The sequence below is a fragment of the Lolium rigidum genome, chromosome 1 (genome assembly GCF_022539505.1).
Source record: "Lolium rigidum isolate FL_2022 chromosome 1, APGP_CSIRO_Lrig_0.1, whole genome shotgun sequence".
NCBI lineage: Eukaryota > Viridiplantae > Streptophyta > Magnoliopsida > Poales > Poaceae > Lolium > Lolium rigidum.
In genome coordinates this window covers 359,305,173-359,319,354 of record NC_061508.1, presented here as the reverse complement: position 1 = coordinate 359,319,354, position 14,182 = coordinate 359,305,173, and the positions used below count along the sequence as shown (strand labels likewise).

General features: G+C 47.6%; 1 protein-coding gene across 1 annotated transcript; it reads right to left on the bottom strand.

The window, feature by feature from the left end:
- Window positions 1-1,389: 1,389 nt before the first annotated feature.
- On the bottom strand, window positions 1,390-12,297 carry LOC124702721 (2-oxoglutarate-dependent dioxygenase 33-like). Its single transcript, XM_047234881.1, has 12 exons — window positions 12,264-12,297; window positions 12,028-12,143; window positions 3,710-3,828; window positions 3,545-3,608; window positions 3,385-3,452; window positions 2,750-2,808; window positions 2,506-2,665; window positions 2,353-2,372; window positions 2,152-2,198; window positions 1,968-2,048; window positions 1,780-1,869; window positions 1,390-1,570 (listed from the first exon to the last, which is right to left on the bottom strand). The coding sequence occupies exons 1-12, from the start codon at window positions 12,295-12,297 to the stop codon at window positions 1,442-1,444; spliced, it is 987 nt and encodes a 328-aa protein (XP_047090837.1). The 3' UTR covers window positions 1,390-1,441.
- Between the last annotated feature and the right edge of the window lie 1,885 nt (window positions 12,298-14,182).

Below are 14,182 nucleotides of genomic sequence, written 5' to 3'. Positions count from 1 at the left end.
GGTCGAACTGTGAGCTTTGCCTGAGAGCTGAAGAATAAGTGGACCTGGGTACCTGGTTGCTGTGTCTGCCTTAGTGTTTTGGAGGTCAACTGATAAAGGAATCTCAACCTAAATGCCTTGAGTGAATAAGGAAATTCTCTCAACGCCAGGTACATATTGCTACCAGCTGGAGGCGTCGTGCAGTGTACTACATGATTTTGTGGACTAAATATGGACGATGCTGCTCTCAATAATTGACCAAGTTAAACTTAACTAGTTAGTAAAAGAATGTGATTTGCCAAGTTGATAATGTAAAATTCTCATCTTAAGAAATATTGGGGTACCACTAGCATACTCTGATACCTGGACTTGTTTATTAAGATCAAAAACTTATTTTATGCAATAGATCTGTACAGTTCTGTCTACCCTTGACCTCATAGAACGTGGCCTCCGCTTAGTCTGCAGTTTAGATGCATAGTAGGTGTTTAAGTATAAAAAAATGCATGGTGGGTGAGGATTACTAATCATCTCTACAGGAAGTCAATTCAAGCGTTGCTGTCAGCGAGCATAGATGTAGAATGTGTATGGCACTTTGGCTAACCTTGATGTCACCACCTTCCTTTATTTCAACATCTGATATCAAGAATGGTAATTGTTTTGTGTTCTGTACAGTATAATTTATTAACTCAATTTTCAGAATAAAAGTGTATCATAATCTTATGCAGATATAAAGAAACAATATTTGTTTGCCACTTGCCAAGAAGCTTGCGGAAAGACATTGAGTGAACTTTCGGTGTTTTGCAAGCTTGCTTTGCTATTGTCCAAGGTTCGGCTTGTTTGTGGGACAAAGAAACCCTTGGCAACATCATGACTGTTTGTGTCATCTTCCAAAATATGATCATCGAGGATGAGAGGGCCTTGACTTGGACTTTGAGTATGACAATATCCGCACTCGTGTTTAACCATGAAATAACTTGGTCTAGATCCAAGCTTTCCTTGAGGTTTTCCGGAAGATCGAATACCGGGCTTCTTATGATCAATTTCGCCAAGATCTCACTGAGCATCAACAGCAACTATTTGGGAGCTAATCTCATACTATTTGTTCTTGTCTATTCATGTTTATTCGTGTTTTATTCGGACCATTTGATTGGTTCAGACCGTATTTTATTGAATTGAACTATTGTTGTATTGCACTATGTTTAAACATAATCAGATTGATTTATATTGGTATGAAATAATACTTTGAATATCTGAAATGGCACCGACCTCTAGGAACGCAAGGGTATGCACAAAACGGATTTTGTTGTACGCGTTTTGTGTATCTGCCAGGTTGCTCTTAACAAGATATAACAGATATATTTCGCTGCATCTACAAGATATACAACATAATCAACAAAATGTAACCGGCGGGATTAAAAAAAGGGCAGCACGAGAACACCGGCGCATGCACGTGCGCCCGACATTACAGGACGAAGTTGTTGAGAACTTTCTTGACCAGATGCTCCCCGTAAACAACCTTCTCATACTTTGCAACGCCGCCTGTTTTCTCCCGGCACAACTCCGCAGGCTCCACGACGGCATCGAAGTTCGACTGTATACAAACGCCATTAGTCCTGATGAAAGGGGGGGGGGGGTATGTACTCCCTCCAATCCTTTTTAATTAACTCTGATTCAGCATAAAATTGTACTAAATCAGAATCAATTAAAAGGGATGGAATGAGTATCAACAACTTGACTGACATGTTCCTATTCTGCCTTGGGGGAAAAATGGTCCTCTTCTTTGTGGACGCATATGTATACCTCGTAAAAGAAGGCAACGGATACACGGTAACGAAGGGAGTTGTTGAAAACTCTATGGAACGTGGGCTGGTATATTCCATTCGACCAAACCTAAAACCAAATAGCTAAGATAGTCAATAAACCAGCATTTTCTTCCACAAAGTTCGAGCAGGACTAAGCATTTTTAAGTTTGGAAGATAGAAAGAAACCTCGAGCATGTCACCAATGTTGCAGACAAAGGTCCCAGGGATTGGCTTGGCCTGTATCCACTCGCCAGACAGGTTTCTGACCTGAAACATTGGTACCAAAGATTTTCCAAACTTATCCCTTTTGAATACAGAAGAATCAATGTATGTAAGTTACGGTATTAATTGTTACTGAAGAAACGAGTACCTCAAGAGCACAAATGTCATCATCCTGGTTAACCAGTGTCAGAAGACCTGCAGTTTTAAAAAAATGAGGAACATGATTTTCAAGACTTCGGTTATAAAATTCAGTGCAAGACACCACTGATCTTTAGATAACAAAATCAAGAAACTTTATGTGTTCCATGAAGCAAGAAAATTATATATACTAGGTAGCTAGTGCACTGACCATAATCTGTGTGAGCACCACTGAATTGTCATAGAATATGGATGGATCACAGAGGAAAAAACAGAGTGAGATGCGTCCAATCAAAGTGAGCATAATTCTTGCAGGCCATGGCACAAAAAATAATGGTGCAAATTTTTTTTTTCTTTGGCTTACCATCCAGTATCAGTGCGTTGCTCTTTTGGAATATCTGCTGAGACTGGATAACCAATCAACCTGAGATACCAGAAGGGGTCTCCTGCCGTTCCTCCTTCGAAAGCATCCGACGGGGCACCCAGTGCCAAGGCTATACCTCGCATGATCTTCCTTGAAAGATCTATAATGGAAGATGGCATGATAAATACCACTAGTAATGACCATGAGCATAAAAGAGTAATCAAAACAGAGCATAGTAGGAAACCTCGTAGAAGGCTCGCATAATTTTCCAGGAGTACATTAAAATTTGACGGGTGATCGGGCCTGCATGGAAGGTACATTAAAAGGAATCTTTGAGTACAAGCACTAAACAAAACATCCCGAAGTTTTTGAGCATTGTCATAGTTAGATATATGATAGGTGTGTGATGGTGTTATATATATACAGGACAAGTTAATTAAGCATATACAGATACTTCCTCCCATCCAAAATATATCTTTTTCAAGACATGACAATGACATAATCTCCAAAATTACACTTTGATCATAAATTTATTTGCAAACATACTGTCACATAAAAATAGTTATCTCTGACAAAAGTGGTATATTTCATGATAAATCTACTAATTTTCCTTCATACATGATCAAAGTTGGAAAATCTTGACTGGTAGATGACCTGCATTTTGGATTACAGATAGTACTTGATACCAATTATTTTGAAAACCAAATTAACTGTCAATATTCTGGTGAACAAAACAAGCAAAAAATATTGACAGTTAATTTGGTTTTCAAAATAATTAGCATCCAATCGATGAATTGTAAAACATTCAGAACCCTGATAAATGCGGAAATGCTCGCCTTAAGTAAAAAATAATATAGAGATGAGATGTTAGAAACATACCACAAATTAGGTCCTTCCAAATGTTTACCAAGATCTCCATACTTTCCTGGTTTGATATGCGCGTAGCACTGTCGTGTTTGTTGTGGTGGCTTAACTCATAAGACAATTAACTTTAACAAGCATGACAAGAAGATTCAAAGATGGCGGTAACTGAACTTACATCAATTGCTTCCTGCATGTCAAGCTTACCCTTGGTAATGTTTTCGCCCACTCTCTGGTACCCTCTGTCCATAAGCCGTAAAAAATTGAGCTCATTTCTACATCCGCGTACAGGAAACAATATAAAGGTAACAAGTACAATTTGAAAATGTGTAGGCGATCACACCTATATCCAGTCCCAGGTGTCAGTCGGATCTTCTGTTTTTCCTCGAGAGGAAGCTCAAAGAACTTGCGCGTGACATCCCTGACTTCCATCATCATTGATTCCGCAATCCCGTGGCCTTTCTGTTAGCAATTCACATGGCAATTAGCATCCAATCGATGAATTGTACAACATTCAGAACCTGTTTTTGCTCATCAAATACAGATCTGGATAAGTGCCCAAAATTGGATAACCGAGTAATCCAGTTTTGGCCCAAATTTGCTTCCCGAGCAGATCCAGATAAATAGCAGCTTGGATAAAGTTATCCAGGGTACCCGATCCTGGCCCATCCGCACACTATATACCAGAGTTGGAGGGCAGAATCCGGCAAACCCTATTCTTCGCCTATTGCGGGCTATATCTGGCTCGCCGCACAGGGGCGTTCCTATTCTGGGCCGGCCCACTATCAGCAACAATGCTTTATTTTCTGGTTTTTTTTTTTTTTTTTGAAGGCTACTTGTATTCAAACATAGACGCATAGCGTACAGGAACAGGTACAAGTAGACAAGTACAGAGAGACGTACACAGGCACAGCTGCACCACTTTTACAGAAAGGATCCCGCACTAAAAGAAAAATACACTTATGTCCCTGGACCCTTTCTTCTTCCTCGCGTCCACAGACATCACAGATCCTGCAACGAAGCTCGCATGGCCGCACCGCAGAGAAGAAGAAGCTTCTTGCCACAAGGCTTTGTTGAGCCGCAATATCCACCAGCCCGCAGGGACTGGATCTCAGCACGCTGAAAGAGCATCGACCGGGGGCAGTCCCCAAGCTTCTCCAACTCCGGACCTGGGCCCAGCGGCGCCATGCCTCCAAGGAGACAGCCAGGTCACTCACCTCCTGACCTCGCAACCCAGCAGCCAAAGCCTGAAACCAGCACCAGCCACCGCCTCGAGCTCTCCCCTCGCCACCACGGCCGGCCAGAGAGCTTGAAACCTGAAGCAAGCACTGATGCGCTCCCGCACCGCATCTGCTCCTGGACGGGCGTCCCAGAACACCGGCGACGAGCACCAGCACTGAAACACCCCACCCCCAGATCTTCCACCGCGGAATCAGAGCACATCCCACAGCGGCGAAGAGAAAAACAGGGGACCAAAAAACCCGGCGCCGGCCGCCATCTTCGCAGTACCAGCCAGCCTGGGACCAAACAAACTCAACGGATCGAAAGATCCGTGAGCACCAAACCCCCGCAGCTCGCCGACGCCGCCGAACACGTCGCCGGGAGGGAGATCGAGCTCGGGCACCTTTATTCCCTAGTAGCACCTCTCTCCCCCTCACGGAGACGCCACCAAGGACCCCTACACTACTATAAACATGCCGGAGACACAGGGACGAGGTTCCACCCCTCTCCCGCCGCCGAAACGGCGAACGGAGAGGAGCAGAACCACCGCCCTGGCCGGCAACGGAGCGAAGAACCGAAGTCGCCTCCCTTTTCGCCTCTCGAGTACTGTAGAGAGGGGATTTATTTTCTGGTTTTTCACGTTTCTGGATCAAGTCGAGCGCTCTGTTTCTTTTCCCGGGTACGGGTAGGTACCTCTTTGGTTCTTCATTTTCTCTCTGGTTTTTCTTCTTTTTTTCTTGTGATTCTTCTCTGGTTTTATTTGTTCAGTTTGTTCCTTTTATTTTTTATTTGCTTTCTTTCTTCTAAAAAGAGCAATTTCAAAATCTGACAAAATCAAATGTAAAACAAATTCTAATTTTGAATATTTTTCAGATTTGAATGAGTTTTAAATTTAAACCTTTTCACATGTGAACATTTTTTTGTTTCTTTTTCAGATTTTTTTTCAAATCTGAATAATTTTCATGTTTGAACAATTTTACAATTTGAAAACTTCACAATTTTGAACAGTTTTAAAATTTGAACATTTACTTAAAATCTTAATGTTTTTCAACAAAACCTCTAGAAAATTGGAGCAAAACCAGTACGAGTTATACCAGCCAATATATGTTCACGTACTGGAAAATGCCCATGATTAAAAATATGTGTTCACGTAAAAATGCCCATGACTAAAAATAGTTTTACGTTTTTTCTTTGAAGTTTTATGTGTTTAAATAAATATAATTTGAAAAATTGTTCAAATTAAAAAATCGTTCAGATAACAAAAATGTTCATATTGAAAAATTGTTCAAATAACATAAATGTTCATATTGAAAAAATGTTCAAGTAACGTAAATTTTCATACTAGGAAATCGTTCAAATAAAAAAGTATGTTCACGGATTTAAAAAATATTCACGGTTCGAAAAATGTTCGCATGTGTAAAAAAATATATTTGTGGGTTAAAACAACGTTCACGGGTGGGAAAAAGTATGATGACAAATTAAAAAAATAATTTAAAATAATATTCATGGGGTTGAGAAGATCACAAATTCAAAAAAATAATTCACCAAGTTTGGAAAAACGTTCACTTGATTGGAAAAAGTGGTTCTAAAATATCTTCACCATGGTTAAAAAGGATTTAAAATAATGTTCCCAGGTTTCTTTTAACGTAAAAATGTTCGTGTCATTTGAAAAAAAAATCATAGTTAACAACTCAAGGTAAATTTACCATTTAAAAGAAACCTAAGAAAATTACTGTAGTGTCGCACCCTTGTGAGTTATAGTGTTGTTCCGTGAAATCCATGCAAGCAGAAGGAGTAGTGAAGGAAAGAAAAGAATCCCCTCCACTACCACAAGACATAGCACACAAACAAGCCGTCAAACACGAAGATAAGAAATGGGGAGAACACTGTGCTGCCCCTGTTGAGAGTCGTATCGAGAGCTCCGCTCCCTTTCCCCTTCTCCTCCACCGGCGTTGCCGGCCGGAGTGAGGACGGGGCTGTAAATACTAGGTGTAGATATAGATCTAGTCGAATGTTTCTTGGTGTCTTCGGCCTTGTGCTGGTTTTGAGCTCTGTCCTGGCGTGTTCCGTCGGCGTTGGGGCAAGGCCCTCTCTTCCTCCAGGCTGCTGTCCATGGAGGACGGTTTCTGCTGGAGATAGAAGGGCTAGATGCTCAGCAAATAAAGCGGATGGAGTCCCAGATCTGGAGGATCAGCAAGAGCTTCAACCAATTCTCTGTCGTCGTCATGGAGGCGGGGATGAAGAAGAACTTGGGTGGAGCTCCAGATCTCGTCGATTGGGTTCGTGCAAATCTTCACCGGTGTTTGTTGGAGGGCCTGGGCGATTGCTTTCCTCCTCCCGGGCGAATCTTCTGGCCGAAGGGCGGCCTGTTTATTGCTGTCCATCCTCATCCACGAAGATACTCGAGCTACGCCGCCTGCTGTTTTCGTCGGAGACTGGTGGTCGATGGGCGGTCTCCCTTCCGGAGCTACGCCGCCTACTGTTTCTTGCGGGCAACGGCGGTCGATGGGCGGTCTCGTCTTCATGGATGACCGTTCTGGTCGAAGGGCGACCGTTTGTTGCGCTCTTGCGCATATCTTCTTCCTCCCGGCTTCATGCCTTTGGGGAGGCAGTTCTGCTGAAGTTTGGAGTCCGGCTACTTCCTCTCCTGGAGGCGGCGAGCTGGCGTTCCGGCGTTCCCAAGTGGTTCTTCCCCGGCGACCGTTGGGACGTTTCCCTACAGAGGCAGTGGTTTGGACCCAATTGTAATTGCAATTTTCCTTTTAGGGTCCTGCAGGAAATATCTGGGGACTGGCTTCTAGTTTTCTTTTTTTCGAGTCCTTATCTGACCTTTGTATCACCGCTGTCGCATATTTAATACAAGGTCTGGGGCCTTCGCGGCCCTTTAAGAGTTCAAAAAAAAAAAAAAAAAAAAGGAAAGAAAAGAAACACCAGTTCCAAATATGGGCCGAGCCCATTAGCCAAGAGCCGTACGCGGTAACTCCCAGAGTCGCCGCTTAAAGCGGGGAATAGGAGCACCCGCAGAATCCAGGTCACAATTGGGAGCGACTAATCCCCGCTTTAAGCGGGAGCGAAGGCCCCTCCCGTGGAAGCCTTGTGTCCATAGGCCGCACCGACGCAGCCCAGTTAAACGTCCGTTTTTTGTTTTTGTTTTCTTTTGATTTTATTTTTCAAAATCTGAAGTTTTAAAAATATCTAATATTTTTGGACATTAAACTTTTTATTTGCAAAAAATGATTTTTTAAAAACTAAACATTTTTAAAACATTTTTCCAGTTCGAACATTTTTAAATTTGAATATTTTTAAGTTTGACATTTTTAAATTCAACATTTTATGTTAGAACTTTTAAAAATTGAACAGTTTAAATTTGAATGTTCGAAAATTTGAACGCTTTTTATGTTCGAACATTTTTTCATTTTAAAAATTTGTAAAATGTAAAAAACAGGAAACAGAAGGGAGCAATAAACAGAAAATTAAAAAAAACTAGTTAAACCGGAAAAACCAAAGAAACCCAGTAAATTAGGAAAACCTAGCTGGAAGTTTCTAGAAACTTCTCGAAACTGGCAGAACAATAAAAAACCTGAAAAACCACCTATTGTTTTTGCTAAATGGGCCAGCCCAACCACCGATCGCTTTAGGCAGGAGCGAATCTCGCTCCCGCAATGAGCCATGAATAGGTTTGGCCGTCAAAATCCCCATTTCCCCCCCTCATCTTGCCTCTATCATTGAAATCCGCTACCCTCCCCCGCCCCGTCCAGCGATTCTGGCCCATCACCCAGCGAATCTGCAAAATGTATCTGGTAAATTGTAAATTCATCGCTTCTTGGAGGTGGGGGAGCCGTGGCCGCACGACGAGGCCGCGGGGCCGCTAGATCAACGGGCCCCACGTGGCCGCCCCCTCCCCCTCCGTTGTCAAGGACAGCGCGTAGAAAGACCATCTCAGGCCACACAGATGCGTCGTGATGCGTAAAACTTCATCGTGCGAATGGAGCAGCATGGAGAGCTCCTGGGTGGCGGCGCGTCGCGGACCGGTACCACCAGGCCCAAATATACATGGTGCAACTCCCATCGTCTGATGAGGAGGAGGTCGTGCCCGTGCACGTGTCGGAGCTCGAGGAGAAAGTGTTGCAGTGTGCTCTCCCGATCGGTGTGCATGGCCATGCTCGAGGGCCAACACCGCCGACAGACCGGGGCATACAACACCGACCATCTCGAGGTGGGCCTCTTTACCTCCGAGTAGAATGAGGTGAATCATGTGGCGTGGTGCATCGTGGCCGTGTTGTAGGCATACATGGCAGACTCGTTCTCTGACGAGGACGAGTGAGGCGCCGATGCCTCCGCGTCTCGGCACATAGTGTAGCACCTTCAACGCCGCAGCTACGACTCTAGTTCCGCGCTACCGCATTTCGATCCCCCGGCTAGTTGCTGCCACCTCTTGACACGTAGATAAGCACCCTGACTTAGAGTGCGGCCAACTTTTGTTCACCGGTGATGCTACGACCGACGCCTCCGCATCCTCTTAGGGTTAGTTTAGATCTAGGTTATGTTGATCTAGGATTAGATCTTAGTTAATTAGTGCTAATCGTATGTCAATTATGTTTATAATAATGAGCTAATGTTCTCCCACGGAAACTCCAGCGTACTCAACTTTTTTCTCAAATATCCATTATAACTTTGTCGTATCTGCTGTATTGCTCGACAAAGCGTACAGGATAACACATATCCAGCGCCCGATCCGAGATAACTAGATTTGAGATATTTAGAGCATCTCCACTCGTCCCCCCGACGAGGCCCCCGAGCGACGTTTTTTCCATCCGGACGGCGAAATTCGGCCCAGTCGCGCCCCCGGTTCCTCGTTTTCGTCCGGATTTGGCCCTTAATCCATCCGGCGAGCCCACGCCACCCCCGGCCCCCCGGGGCGCGCTCGGGGACTCCGGACGAAAGATTTTGGCGCGAAACGGCGTGTGGACCCGTGTAGTCGGCGACTGGAAAACCAAATCCTGTCGATTTTCCCTCCAATTTGCTTGCATATCCCCATTCCCTCCAATTTGCTTGCATATCCCCATTCTCTCCCGCCGAAATCCCCCAATCTCCTCGTCTTCCAGCTCCAGTTCCTGGCGGCGTCTTCTCGTCCACCACCACTCTCCTCCTCGTCTTCTCGTCCACCACAATGCCGCCGAAGGCGCCGGCGAGGAAGATGCGGGCGAAGAAGACGAAGCCGCCGGGCATGTCGAACGCCGAGTGGGCGGCGGACGAGCAACGGCGCGACGTGGAAACAAGCGCCGGGCGGAGAGGGTGAAAAGAGCCGCCGCCAAGAGGTCGGCGGAGGCGGCCCGGGAGGAACAAGCGAGGCTGATCAGCATGGCCTATAGCGGCGGTATGTTCCCCGGCCAATGGCCGACGCAAACAAGTTCCCCGTCTTCCTTCTCGTCTTCGCTGTACTCGCCGTCGCCGACTGCCGTGTTCCAAGAGGGCGCCTACGTCCAACCGTCCAAGCCCACACCGTCGCCGCCCGAGGTTGACGTCGGCGGCGGCGGCCTGTTCGAGGGCACCTCGCCGGCCCTGCGACGAGGGCCGCTCACGTTCGGTGCGATGGCGGCGCCGAACGAAGAGGAGATCCACGAGATGATCACCTCCGGCACCACCGCCGCCGCTGCGAGCCCGGGGTTCTTCATGACCGCCGCCGCTGCGTGCCCGGGGTTCTTCACGCAAGAGGAGACGAGGGCGACGGCAGCTGTGGCGGCGCGCAACGAGCATCGGGAGGATGTTGCCGACGGAAGCCAAGCCGTCGAAGAAGAAGGCGAGGAAGAAGAAGAGCCAACTCAATCCGCCGCCAACCTGTCGAAGGGGAAGAAGAAGAGGAAGAAGGACTCGCCGCCTGCCGAACCGCGTATCAAATGGACGCCGAAGGAAGAGGAGTGCCTCGCCGAAGCTTGGATGACCGTGTCCACGAACGGCATAATCGGGGCCAATCAGTCGTTCGACACATATTGGCTTCGAGTGAAGCAGGCGTACGAGGAGCGCAAACTCGTCGATCCCTACTTCAACAAGACGAACATGAACGTGTTCCGGGGAGACAAGGCAATGGCCACCCATTGGGGGCTCATGCAGACGGCGTGCAGCAAATGGCACGGCATACAGGAGGAGTGCGAGAAACGGCCGATCGGCGGCCACGACTTGGAGCAAAAGGTATGCTCCGTCGACCCCGCATCACCGAGGTACATCGTCGTTAGCCGACCCGTATCGCCGTGTTCTTTTTTCCCGCCTGCGCCGAGCTTTGGACATGTACACGGACGACACCGGCCTGCAGCTTTAAGTTCCTCAACGTCTACGCCCGCCTCGAGAACTGCGAGAAGTGGAAGGAAGTCCGCAAGACCCTCTCGAAGAGCAAGACCGAGCAAGTACAACCCCGACGCTCCGGCGGCAAGCGCGGCGGAAGGGCGCCCGAACTCGGCGGAAGAAGCTCAAAGAGCTCAAAAGACGGGCAATCCCGCCGACAGGATGCGGGCGTCGATCGACAAGTGCTGGGCCGACTTGAGGACGCACGCCGACGGGAGGAACGACAAGTTCGATGGCAGGTGGCGGGAGATGCTCGCCAACCAAGGCGTCCGGATCGCCCTCGTCGAAGACGACGGCGGCGGCGAAGAAGAGGAACACGGACTTGGCGTTCCTCATGGGCGGCGGCGACATGGAACCGATGGACGAGGAGACGAGGAATTGGTACCGTGGCCACCGCAACGACATCCTCCGAGCCACTCCGGCCGGTCCTTCGTCGTCTCCGCCGGCTCCTCGCCTCGTCTCGCCTCACCATCTACCTCGCCGACCGCGGCTGCTTCGACGTCCACCGCCGCTGGTTCATCATCCGCCGCCGCAGCCTCTTCGGCCACGACGTGTGAGGAAACCGGTCCGTCGGACGAAGCCGTGCCGGCCGGGACTGCCGACGAGCTCGTTTCCGTGTAATTTCCCTCCGATCGCCGATCCGTGGCTGATCCTTTTGCTCCTTTTGCCGATCATCCGGCCGTACTTGTAGCGCGGGACGGCGGTTTGTTTGAATTTAAACTCTATCCGCCGAACTCCGGGTGGACGACTGGAAATACGGTACTCCCCACGCCTTAATTTCGTCCAATCCGGAGGTAGTTTCGTCCGGATTTGGGCGTGGGGAGCCCAAACGAGTGGGGATGCTCTTAAGATCTGCTAGAGTTGCTCTGAGATATGTCCATGCAGAGGCTGATGGTTTCTGAAAGAAAAGAAAAAGGTCGAACAAAAGACTGCTAAGAGATCCTATCGTTTACTTGAAAAGAAAAGACACCATATCCATGCCGACACAACGTTTCATCGCACACTACTCATGCTATTTATAAGTTCCATTTTCGGGTGAACAACCACGCCGCCCGTCACAAGTTAAATTAGGCGAAGTTAAGTTGCTGAGTGATGATTTACCACGTAAAAGAACCCGGCCTCCTTGCAGGCGCCGTCCAGCATTCCGACGACTTCCAGCAAGTCCCCGTCGCTGACCATGCTTGGGTCATCGATCTTCTCCACAAGCGGGCTAATATCTGATCGTTGCACATACAGAAAATGGCATAAATAAAAGTGGTGGTACCTTTTAAGGTTGCTGAACAGTCGCATCGTCTATCAGAAAATGAGTAGAACAGATTAACGGAAAGCTTGCGTACCAATGAGTGGGATAGCCTTGAAGTCGGAACCCATGCTGGGAGGCTGGCCGGCGGCGAGGAGAGCCGGCGACGAGGAGAGATGGGGTGAGGGAGAATGAGTCGAGAAAGTTTAAGATTCGATCCGGTTAGGTAGGCGAGCAAGCAAGTGCGTTGGCTGGCAATGGCGGCAGAATTGGCAGTGACTCATCGTCAGCAATCATAGGGTGCTGGCGCACATGCCAGCCACGCTGTGTTGGGCGCGTCTACTATTCGCGGCATCGCACCACATGTGCACGATCGTACCGAATTCATGGGCCACGTTATACGCCGGGCATCTCAGAATTCTTAATCTGGAGATGTGCGCCTCTCGAGTGTGGACCCATCTGCACAACTATCTATCTATCTAGCTATTTTATATTTATATTTATATTAATATGGGTGTAACTTTTTTTGTTGCGAATAGGATAGTACAAAGCACCCCAAGAAAAACAAAAATTACAACGCGATCCTTGAGAGCTCTTCATTTTCAACCTCCAGACCATGTCGACGGCGCGCTCCTCCCTGAGTCGGGTTGACATTGTTGGTTGCGGACGGGAAGTCGCCAAACGGGTCAAGAAGACCACATCCGTTCCGAAGACGAAGAAGAATGATGAACTGCCGCTGAAGCTCCTTGACTACGAAGATCCTGAAAGGATCGTATGCCGCACCTAGAGGGGGGGGGGGGGAATAGGTGCTACCTAATTTTTAGTTCTTTTTCAATTTAGGCTTGACACAAAGGTAAATTCTCTAGATATGCAACTAAGTGAATTTACCTATATGATAAGGTAAGCAACTAAGCAAGATATAGCTACATAATATAAGAGATAGAATAGGATAGAAGTAACCGAGAGTGGAGCACGCGATGACATGGAGATGATTCCCGTAGTTCCCTTCCTTTGCAAAAAGGTACGTCTACGTTTGGAGGAGTGTGGTTGCTACGAAAGCCAAACCAACAGCCACGAAGGTTTTCACTCAGATCTCCTGTGAGCAACGCCACGAAGGCCTAGCCCACTTCCACTAAGGGATTTCCTCGAGGCGGAAACCGGGCCTTTACAAGGTTCTTGGGGCACACATCCACAACCAAATTGGAGGCTCCCAAATCTGTAACAATACAACAATCAACAACAACACATCAACAACAATCAACTAGGGAACCAAATAGGAACACTAGCAAGAGGGCCCTCAAACAAATGAGGGGGAAATGTAAATCGCTTCGGTGAGGATGTAGATCGGTGTCTTCTCGTTCGAATCTCCAAAGATCAAGAGCTTTGGTTGGGGGAGGAAGGAGATCTTGCAAATCTTGTGTTCTTGAGGTGGCTCTAATGGTGATGAAGGCTTGGCAGATTTTTGTGCAATGATTGAGCAACTTGTCCCTTTGGAGAAAAAAGCTATTTATATGATTGGAGCTCTCAGATCTGACCGTTGTGACGAATTTCAGTAACACCGGAAATTCCGGCCAGGAGGGCCGGAAGTTCCGGCTGGCACCGGAAGTACCGGTCAAGAGGGCCGGAACTTCCGCCAGGAAGATTCTGCTTCAGACGACCATGTCAGAAAAGATTGGGGCGGAACTTCCGGCGACCCGGAAGTTCCGGCCAAGTTCCGGCCAAGTTCCGGCCAAGTTCCGAAAATTCGAGAAAACCATACTGGACATTACTGAGCCACAATTCGAGAATTCCGGAACTTGCCCGGAAGTTGGGCGAAAGTTCCGCTGACCGGAACTTCCGGCCAACTTCACCGGAACTTCCGGTCAGGGAACAAAGACTTCAGAAAGAGCTGCGCTGAGAGGCCACTGCTGGAAGCACTAGGGCGGAACTTCCGCCAGCTTGGGCCGGAACTTCCGCCATAAACAAAAGACCTTCAGAAACTTCAGGACAGCCATACCATTCCACCGATCAAATATA

What these genes read in the sequence shown, in the direction of transcription:
- LOC124702721 (XM_047234881.1), bottom strand. Translation starts at nt 12,297, where the DNA reads ATGGGTTCCGACTTCAAGGCTATCCCACTCATTG. An exon ending in CAAGGCTATCCCACTCATTG is followed by an intron (nt 12,144 to 12,263) that starts GTACGCAAGCTT and finishes TGCAACGATCAG; the next exon opens with ATATTAGCCCGCTTGTGGAG. An exon ending in ACACCTGGGACTGGATATAG is followed by an intron (nt 3,609 to 3,709) that starts GTGTGATCGCCT and finishes GCTTATGGACAG; the next exon opens with AGGGTACCAGAGAGTGGGCG.